General features: G+C 61.0%; 1 protein-coding gene across 2 annotated transcripts in view; it reads left to right on the forward strand.

Annotated features, from left to right (window-relative positions):
- FOSB (FosB proto-oncogene, AP-1 transcription factor subunit) overlaps positions 1-5,160 on the forward strand; it is a 6,359-nt gene extending 1,199 nt beyond the window's left edge. Inside the window, exons 2-5 of one of the 2 annotated variants that reach the window (XM_032797977.2) lie at positions 1,490-1,801; positions 2,528-2,635; positions 3,434-3,601; positions 3,825-5,160. In XM_032797977.2, the coding sequence (XP_032653868.1) occupies positions 1,490-1,801; positions 2,528-2,635; positions 3,434-3,601; positions 3,825-3,890 (654 nt within the window). In that variant the 3' untranslated portion in view covers positions 3,891-5,160. Of the gene's footprint in view, positions 1-1,489; positions 1,802-2,527; positions 2,636-3,433 lie in introns of both variants that reach the window. The other variant, XM_032797976.2, reaches the window with a different exon arrangement.
- The last annotated feature ends 5,231 nt before the right edge of the window (positions 5,161-10,391 follow it).

A 10,391-nucleotide genomic window follows, 5' to 3' on the forward strand; every position in this document is an offset into this window, starting at 1 on the left:
GGGGGGGGGGGGCGGCCCCCGGGGGGGGTGGCCCCCCAGTGTTCCCCCCGGTTTGTGGGGGGGGCAGGTTCCCCCCCGTCTGGCTGGTGATAAATCTGGGGGAGCCGGTGGCTTCACCCCTTGTTTGATGCGTGGGGGGGTCGGTGATGCCCCCAAGCTGTGGTGACCAGAATGCTGGGCACGCAATGGAGAGGCCCCCCCCCCCACTCCTTTGAGGTTGTGGGGACAAGGGGTTCCCTGCCCGGGATTCTCTTCCTGCAATGGTGTCAGTGACCCCACCAGGCATGGGGCAGGGACAGCCCCTTTCTCCAAGGATGGAGGGGGGGGGGGGCTCACCTGCCTGGTCAGCAAACCCTGGGCACCAGGAAGCCCCCAGGGATGGGGGCCAGGAGAGGGGGGCAGCTGGTAATGTCATGTCCCCTGTCAGAAGGGAACTGGCTGGAAAACTTGCAGCCTGTGGGGGACTGGGCCATGTCTCTAAGCAATCCCCATTCCCGTCCCACTAATGCCTCGCCCACTGCGTGGATCCCTGCGTTATTGCGAGGGTTCAGGTTGTGGAAGGAATCCCACCAACAGATCCGAAGATAGGCCCAGTAGGGACAGGAGTGTTATTTTTAGGCTTGTGCTGACTCTTGCGCTCTGAGGCCTGAAAAAGACCAAAGTCTGGGACTGCAAATAAAGGTCTCTTCTGCTCCAAAAAAAAGAGCAGCTCCTGCTGCTTCCTCAAACCTGCGTGTGAGACGCGCACAAAGCCCCTCTTCTGAGACAAGGGAGGGGAGCTCATGTCGGCTCTGCCGGAGCCTGACCTGCCTTCTCTGCAGAGCCATGTATAGCTGGGCCCTTTGGTCCGGTAACCTACAATAAACTAATTCAGGAGCCGGGGCTACTTGTGCAAATGGGGCATGGAGCCATTTGCTTCTAGTTTGTTACCTGAGCACCTGATCCAAGGTGCCAGCAGGGAATGGATCTGGTGGGTCTCAGTCCAGTTCCTTTTGCCCAGGTGCCCACATTAAGCTGCCCCCTGACTGTTGCTAATTGCCGCCCCCCCTTGGCTCTCCTGGATGGGATGGGTCCCAGTGATTGAATTCAGCACACCTCAGGAGCAGGGCAGGGGGATGTCAGTACAGTGCAGCGTTTAGGCAATGCTTACATGTCTCAGGGCTGGCAATTCAACTCTCCAGAAGCCATCATGAGGGTAGAGGAACGTGAAACCTGCTGCACGGCTTTGTTCGTGTCAGGCCTGACTGTGTGTCATGGCAAGTGCTGACTGGCAGATGGGCCTGCAGGTGGGCTAGGGCGCACCCTCCCTGTGCTGGGTCATGGCTAGGGGGGCTCTGGATTACTGGGGGGGAGGGGGACTATCTAACACCCAGTCTCTGGGAGGCGGGCGATAGTGGGCACTGGTTGCCACAGGCTGGGATTGGGGGAGATGTGTCCATGCCATGCTCTTGCCCAGCCCCTGACCACTTTCTGTGTCCTTGTGTTTCAGGAGTGCAGTGGCCTCGGGGAGATGCCCGGCTCCTTCGTGCCCACAGTCACTGCCATAACTACTAGCCAGGACCTGCAGTGGTTGGTGCAGCCCACACTGATCTCTTCCATGGCCCAGTCGCAGCCTCAGGGCCAACAGATGTCTCACCAGCAGCAGCAGCCACCACCTGCAGTGGACCCCTATGACCTGCCCGGGACCAGCTATGCCACCCCGGGGATGAGCGCCTACAGCGCTGGCCCCTCAACATCTGGAGCTGCTGCCCCGTCGCCCCGCTCTGCTCGGGCTCGGCCCCGGAGGACACGGGAGGAAACGGTGAGCTGGGCGGACTTGGGGGACATTCTTCTTCTGTCGAACTTCCTCTGGGGCATCAGCAACGAGGTTACTAACTCATCACTTACCCCCCTCACTGTGCCCCCCGGGAACCTGGCATCTGAGTGCCCGGTTAGTGAGAACCGCACCCAGCCATGTAGGGCACCCACGCAACCAGCTCAACTCCTCGGCCTGCATGGCAGGGCTGAGTGGGCACGGGAGGGGGCAGCATGATTTGGGCGGGGGGGGTGCTGCCAGTCCCAATGCAAGATGCCTGGGGGCTGCCCCAGGCAGAGTGATGTGGCTGGGAGTCTGGCTCAGCTGTGCCCTCAAGATGGGGAGAAGCTACAGGACTCCGTCCTCAGCTGGCGTAACCCAGTTATTCCTGCTGCTCTGACACAGGCTGCAGGGCCTTAGAAAATGGGGTATGGATATGGAGTGTACAGTCCCCGGTCCCCTGGGAACGAGAGCTGGTCTCCCCCAGTGGCTGTCCAGCAGCTGAGAGCTTGGTGTGGTTCCTAGTCAGACTGGTATCCCCATGGTGCGTGGGGAAGGGAGGGGGCCACAGACTGCACTGGCGCGTAGGCAGAGCTCCCCATAACATGGGGCTGAGAGAGGCCCTAACACAGAGAGGTGGGGCTGGGCTATCTGGCTGTGCTGCATGAGAGGGTAGGTGGGGAGGGCCCTGGGCCGGAGCCCCTGGCTGACCAGCCCCCTTGGTTGTTGCAGCTGACACCAGAGGAGGAGGAGAAGCGACGCGTCCGCAGGGAGAGGAACAAGCTGGCAGCGGCCAAGTGCCGGAACCGGCGCCGGGAGCTGACGGACCGACTCCAGGCGGTGAGTGCTCACGGGGCCCCTTCCCGTGGCTCCCTGCACCCCCAGCTGTGGCTCTGATGCCGCATGCAGCACAGGTGCATGGTGGAGCTAGCCGTGAGCTCACTCCCTGCCCGTGCACAGAACAGCAGAGGTGGCTCCCTGTTCTGGTGCTGCAGCTGTCTGGGTGCTAGCAGGGCAGCTTGGGGCGAGCGCTTGGGCAGGGTGTTTCTGGGGAAGGTGGGCATCTTCCAGGGCCCTTTGCTGTGGGGGGGGAGGCAGTCTGGTGGGGGTGGGGCACAGTCTAGGCCTGCCACCTCCGAGGTACAAAAAGCAGGACATCCAGGATGATCCTGAGCCTGGCCAGCTGGTTCCCCAGGGCAAAGCGAGCACCTGATCCCAAAAGGGATGGTCCTGGGAATAGCTGGGTGGGTGGCTCCTTTAGCTCAGTCTCCCTGATAAAACAGAACAGCCCCTTGAAGTGGCAGGAGTGGCACTGCCAGTGCTGGGCGCATCGTGCTGCTGCTTGCATCTCTCGCTTGCTGGCCCCAGGGAGGGGAGCTGTGCCAGGGACGGGGGTAATAGCATAGTGGGGGGTGGAAAGGGGGTTCCTGAGACGGGAATTGGCACATCACTGGGTCTACAGTAGCAAAGTGCTCTGCAGCCCGGGGGTTGGCCGCGAGGGGGTGGCTTGGGGCATCCGGGTGCTAACCCTTGGCGAGGGGGCGATGTGTGTAGAGCAGACTCCCAGGCTGGCATAGCTTGGGGCCCGTAGTCCTGTTCTTCCTGGCCCCGCTGACCCTGGCTCCCCCTTCCCTCCAGGAGACAGACCAGCTGGAGGAAGAGAAGGCAGGTCTGGAGTCTGAGATCGCGGAGCTGCAGAAGGAGAAAGAGCGCCTGGAATTTGTCCTTGTAGCTCACAAACCCAGCTGCAAAATCCCTTACGAGGACATGCCCGAGCTGGGCGGCCAGCCCGGCCCGTCGGCTGAGGTGAGCTCTCTGGGGGTGCCCGTCAAGGACGACCCGTTCGGGCCAGCTGCCTACCCATCTGTGCCCCTCCACTACCAGCAGAGCCTTGGCGTGCCGGCGCCGGGCGCGGCGGGCCCAGCGGAGGTAGCGTTTTCTAGTTCTTACTTTACACATGGTGAACCGCTGAGCGACCCGTACCCTGTTAACCCTTCATATACATCTTCGTTTGTGTTCACCTACCCAGAGGGATCTACCTGTGGAGCCACACACCAGCGGAACAGCAGCAGCGACCAGTCCTCGGACTCCTTGAATTCTCCCTCGCTACTCGCTTTGTGAAACATAAACCAAACAAAGCCAATCAAACCCGCACATGCAAACGGGGTGTGTGGGGGGGACATGCTGCAAACTGCCAGCCTGCAGCCGCACTGCCCGTGTGTGCCATTAGTTAACTGAGGGGACGGCGCGGGGGACCCCTCCCTACCCCCTCCCTTGCTGACACTTTGGGGGATTTTTGGTTTTAATCTGGCTGGAGGAGCAGGAAGCTTTGGCACCGCCGCTATGAGCCGGGATGGATTGTGGAGCTGGGCCCGGCTCGCAGGGGCTGAGCTTCCTCTGTCTGTGGGCTAGTCTGACCCGGCTGGGGGCAGCAGATTGTGCGGCGTCCCTTTCCCCCACCACCTACTGTGAGCAGCTGACCAAGGGACGGGACCTTGTGGGGAGCGGGCTGGGGGTTGGTTCCCCCCCTCCCCCATTGACTCACTTCCAAAATACCCCCCCACTCTGCATCTTGTGGCTCCTGGCTGCCCCCCTGCAGGAGTGTGGCTCTGCCTGGGCTGGGGGCAGCTGTGGAGCACTGAGGCAGGGGCCCATGTCCCCAGTTGCCTCCACTCTTGCTCTGAGGAGCTCTGTGGCTACAGCAGGGGGGCACCGGCTCCCTCCCTGTGGGGCTGAGCCAGAGCCCCCTGGGCTGGGCAGGAGCTTGGCCTAGTGCTGCCTCTGGCTGTCCGAGCCACCCTGCCCCTCGGTCTCTGCCCTTGCTCGGTCTTTCCTGGTGGGGGAGCTGGGGAGTGTGGCTGCAATGTCAGGAGATGGCCTGGGGCCCGTCCGTCCCCCTGAGATACTGTGAACGGCCCCCACCCCCTGTACAGCTCCTGCTTTCGCTGCTGTTGTGAGCACATGGTGTGCGTGTCCCCCACAGGCTCCAGCCCCTCTGTCCCTAAACTGGCCCATGTGTGGGCTGAGCCTTCCCTTCTGGTGGCTTTTACTCCCATCATTACACCCCCCCGGGGGGCTCTTTGCTGCCACCATGACCCCCCCCCAGAGAAGCCTATGTTCCATTGACCCCCAAGCCTCCAACAGCAAGGGCCTGATAATGCCATGGGAAAGACACCAGGTGCCACTGTGCCCCACTGCAGGCCTTGTGGGGCTGTGAGACTGTGCACAGGCCAGAGAGCCCATCCCTGCTGGCAGCTTTAAGCCCTGGGCCTCAGCTCCAGGAGGTGGGGGTCCCTCCTGCTCCTCGGGGCCCTGTGCCCAGCCTGCCCCGACCTTTCCTGCTGGGGGAAGAGTTGCAGCGCCGGCTATCCCCCAGTTCAGCCCTGTGGTGGTGGTGGGGGGGTCTCCCTGGGCTCGCTGAGCAGGGGCTGCCCTGCCGTCCCCTGTAGCTAGCGCCCCCGCGTGTGTAGACCTGCCGCCGCTTTGGGCCGTGCCGTCCGCCCCGTCGTCGCCAGCGCGTCGAGCGGGAGAGCCGTGTTGCTTCTATCGCCGGGCCAGCCGCCGCCGCGTGCCGTGTTCCGTACCCTCGTGACCAAGCTTTGCCCGTGTTTCGCTTTGTTCTGAGCGCTGGGGGGGGGGGGGGGGGGGATTGCTGCGGCGCTCTGCGTCTGGGACAGCGCTGGGGGATGGGGAGAGTTTAGGTTTTTTAATGATGATTTTCCTGTGCTGTATTTTGTGACTTGTGTTTATTGGGCAGCTGGGGGGGCCCGTGGCAACGCCCAGTGCCCCTCCCAGCCTGCGCTGACTCCTCTGCAAAGTGGCCAATAAAAACAGCTTTGAACATGCACCGTTTTTATTCACCCCGGGTCTGTTTGTCGAGCCAGGCCTAGTGCAGGTCGTGTCACTCCCAGCGTCTGCTTGGCTTGCTCCTCCCTTCACTGCCTGTCACCCGTGGAGCAGGGGACTGTGCCCTGAAATCCTCAGCGGTGGTTTCTGGGGTGCCGGATGGTAGCAGCTCCCCTGTGGCTGGCAGGAGTGGGAAGAGAGCACCTGCCCCTTCTCTTAGGGGTCACAGGCTTTCTCTGAGCATCGATCCTCCCCCTAACTGTTAGCACGTGGTGGTGTTGGGCCCAGCTCCCTGCACGGGCGGGCCGAGTATCCCGCAGCCTCGGCTCAGCAGGGAGGGACCCCTCCCCCAGGGGCGGTGCAGCCTGGGAAGTTGAGCCCCTCAGCAAGGCCTGAGGCTGTGCCCTTGTGCCCTTCCCTGCCTGTTGTAGGGGTGATCAGCGTAGCAGGGTTAGGGCAAGCCTGGGGCTGGGCCTGGGCCAGTGCATTTGCCCTGGTGTCTGGCCCTTGTACCTACAGGTGCAGTCCTGGTCCAGGCAGCTGCCCCGTTCAGCTTCCTGGGGCGGGGGTGGGGAGGTCTCCCAGCCCAGGCCCTGCTCCTCGCTCCCCTTACAGGGCAGGGGAGCAGCTGGCTGGCCCCACCTCTGTCTCCTAGTCCCTTCACTAAGGGAAGCTCCCCTTCCAGCTCAGGGTGCGGGTCCTGGGTGCTGCAGCAGGGCCTCCATAACCAACTGCCTGCCTGCTGCTCCAGAAGGCTCCAGGCTGCATTGGGGCAAGAACTGGGCTCAACTAGCTCCAGCCAGGCTCAGCACAGGGCTGGCACCCTGGGGTGGCAGCGCCCAGGAGGGGCTGGGCTGCAGGAGGTTCTGCAGAGAAAGGCCCCCAGCTCCTGATTGGGGGTAATTAAAAAGCCAACCCCTGACTGCAGCAGACTTACTCAGCATAGGCGGCCCTCGCTGGGGGGGGGGTGGCCCCCTTGGGTCGGCCCCACAGCAGGCACTGAACTTTCCCTCCGCACCTGGTGGTGGGGAGTCCGATGCTGCACCCTGGCGTCCAGCTCGGGCAGGTGCATTGTAAAGATGATGCAGGAAAAGGGGGGAGGGTGTAGCACCCACTCCAGAACTGCTGCCAGGGTGGGGCCGGCGCTCCTGGGGGCTGGCCGAGCATGAGGTGACTGGAGCCGTGTCAAAGCACTTTTAGCTGATGCTGGGGACGCTGGGATTAGAGTTCAGGCCGGGGGTGGAAGTTGACTAACCACTGGAATGATTCCTCCTGCCCCACCACACACACTCTTCAAGCCAAGGGGCCTCAAACTTTTGTCAGGCCAAAACCTGCGCCGACTTTTCCCAGGCGAGCAGGGGCTGTGTCGTCACCCTTTGTTAATTACAAATTGCAGCAAACCCCTTTCCCTGGGAATTTTTCCTCTTTTAAATCTTGAAATGCTGGAGTTTCCAGCTGGTCACTAGTGCCCAGCAAAGAACAGCACCCAGAGCCCCCTGGGGCAGGCACCCTGCTGCCAGCTCTGCCTGGCCGGAAGATGCTTCCGCCAACGTGGGGTAGGCAGGAGATCAGCCCAGACTAGACACTTTTTGCTGCTGTGGGCTGAAGTCTTTGTGCAGCTCAAGGGTTCCCTGCCTCCCCCAACAAGCTCCCTCCCATTGCATGCTATTTGAGGGACTCCCTGCAACCCTCTCCCTCAAATCTTTCCCTTGCAAGAGGTTCTGGGTGCTCACCTTCCTGCCTCTCCCTGGGCCAGGGGTTGTGTTCCCTCCTCATTCTCCCTTGCTGTCAACTTAGCATCCCTTATGGCTGAGGCTCCATGAGTGGTCCCGTTCCTGCTCCCAGGCTGGGGGTTCTGTCCACCCCCTGTTCTTGCTTTTCCCCTTGTGCTAGAGGTTGTGTGCCTCTCCTTTCCCTCTCCCCAAGGAGGTCTGTGTGGGGCTCTGTCATGGAGTCCCTGGGTGCTGCTCTGGAACTGCTCCCTACAAAGCCAGTCAGGGCTCTGGTGAAGTCTCCTCTCCCTCGGAGCAGACTGTCTTCAGGGCAAGAAGCTCACACGGCTTCACCTTCCTGGGTCTCTCCTTGGAGCATTCAGCATGTGCCCCTCCGTGAGCTTCCCACAGCGAGTCTGCCCAGGCAGGGTCCTGGGGGAGCCAGAGGCTCCTGCACGCACCCCCACTTCAGTCAGATGTGACTCTCAGCCAGCCAGTAAAATGGGTTTATTAGATGACAGGAACATGTCTAAAACAGAGCTTGTAGGTATAGAGAATGGGACCCCTCAGCCGGGTCCATTCTGGGGCCCAGCGAGCCAGACACACACGTCTGCCCTCACTTCCCATCCCCAGCTAACTCCCAACTGAAACCCCCTCCAGCCCCTCCTGTGACGAAGTGGGAATGTTCCTGATGTGTTGTTTGAATGCTGAGTGGGGAGTATTGACCTGGGGGGGTTGCAGGGGAGTTTTGCGTGGACTGTCTGCGTTGGGGAAGGGAGGATACCTGCACATGTAACAGGAGAACCCAGGAGGGGGGTTGGAGGCCAGGTAATACCTCTGCCTGGGGAACTGGACAAAGGACACAAAGGCTGGGGGAGGAGTTGGGGGAAGGTGAGAAAGGGGACGGCTGAAGGGAGTTTCAGTTTGGAGCTGGCTGGGAAATAAAGAGGGGTGCCCTGACCAACAGGGCTGTGGCCTCCCTGGGGCCCCAGATGGACCTAACTAAAGGGAGTCTAGTTGTCTGTACCGGCAAGATCTGTTTTGGACTGTGTTCCTGTCGTCTAAATAAACCTTGTTTTACCAGCTGCCTGAGAGTCACAGTGAATGGCAGGAAGCCGGGGGTGCAGGGCCTTGGCTCCCCCACACTCCGTGACACCTCCTTTCTGGCCTTTGTCTCTTTTCTGGGCCAGGAGGTCACCTGATCTCTTTGTTCACCTTTAGCTAGTCCCTTGCAGGGGGAAGGGCCCCACCCATTTATTGCCAGGAGACAGTTTATCGGCCATTTATGCACACTGGAGACTTACAAAATGCATAGGGGAAATCGAGGCACCCACACACTATTCAGAGGAAACATTAAGGACAGTCCCACTTCATCACAGGCTCATTTCCCCCTTCTCCGATTGCAGGGGCTGTGTACATGCCCCATTCCCACCTGCCCCCAATCTCCTCCTACACATTTGTTATTTCTCTTCTGCCTGCCTGCGGCAGGTGGCAGACTCTGTGGAGACGGCTGAGTTGAGACAGGGTGTTATGCTGAGAGGTGTTAATGGGGCCAGTGGCCAGTTTTCTGAGTTCTAGGCCAGTGGTTCCCCTAAGGACTCTTTTGGTGTCTTACCGAGTATCCCAGCCCCTTTTCCTTTCTCGTGTTACCGGATCATGACCTCCCATGTGCCTTGCACGCTGCGCCTGGGCACCACGTGGAGAACAGGGTGGCTTCCTCTGTGGGGCAGAAGCACGTTCTGGGCCTGGCTCAAGGGAGGGAACCCCCCCATAGCAGGCCCTCAGGGGACCCCGCTATAGACCACGGCAGAGCAGCCTGAGGTGGTGGATCAGCTAATCAGGGGTTCCAAGTGTCCCTCATTTTCCTCCTTTTGGTTTTGCAATTTTCCCCAAATCCATGGGGTTGTGCCCACTGCTGCCTAGGACTCCTGCAGTGTTGGAATGGATCCAATGCTTGTGCAGTTGTTCTGGCCGGACAGGCAGGCAGAGGGATGCTGCTGAGACATGGGCAGCGCCGGCCCAAGCTCGGCCAATGATCCCTCCTGGCATTGACCTCTCTGAACCCAGACCCAGCCAGGCTGGGCACCTGCTCTCCTCACACAGGGGCCTGGAAGGTGTCAGTGTCCAGAGGGCTAAGCCAGGGCCCCACATCCTGCACGGAGGGCCTGGCTGGTGCTGAGCGTGCAGGGAAACACCAGGGCTGGGTGATGTGAACCCCCACGAAAATGGGGGGAGGGGCCCTGCTTTCTGCAAGTCCCGATGCTCACAGGCTCTTTCTTTGTCATCAGGGGCATCTGGCCTGGAGATGGGACCCTGGACTAGGGGGTTGGACCCAGACCCGCAAGTCCCCAGCACACTGGCTCCCCAGCACAAATGGGTACAGGCTGCCCCCTGGTGGCAGCGGTGCAGATCTGCAGCCAGGATCCCTAGTTAGGGGAGCCCCGAACGACGGGCTGGGCCGCTGTGGGAGAGGAAGTTGGGGAACAGCTGACTGGGGGCTCTGGATTTATCCCCACATGTCCCGGGAGCTGTCTACGCTCACCCCCATTTGTTGACACAAGTTCCAGAAGGCCCCAGAGTGTGAGAGTAACAGAGAATTTTGTGCGGGTGACACCATGGGCTAGTGACAGTGAAGGGGGTGGCCAGATGTTATTTCTGCCAATGGGACTCCTGGAATAGCCATTGCAACGTGCCAGAAATGGCAGCAGACAGCCAGGGCAGTGGGCTAGGAAATCCCAGCAAGAGCTGGGCCGTGACTTTGCAGGCCCCAAGAAGCGAATGCACTTAGTCGTGGTTGAGGCTTACTCTCCGTGGCCGGACCCAGGGCACGTGAGAGCGACCTCTCCTGGATCTGATCTCCTTAGACCAGACGCCTTGAGCGCACTCGGTGGTGAAAACCCCACCACAGACACCGCCTAGGTTGGCGAGATCAAAGGGGAGACAATGGAGAGGCCCATCGATCAGCCGTTACCAGGCTCAAGCGAGGGCTGTGGGAGGCAACCCCTGAAGCTAGTGCAGATGGTGACAGGTTTTGTTGG

The sequence above is a fragment of the Chelonoidis abingdonii genome, chromosome 11, assembly GCF_003597395.2.
Source record: "Chelonoidis abingdonii isolate Lonesome George chromosome 11, CheloAbing_2.0, whole genome shotgun sequence".
NCBI classification, from domain to species: Eukaryota; Metazoa; Chordata; order Testudines; family Testudinidae; genus Chelonoidis; species Chelonoidis abingdonii.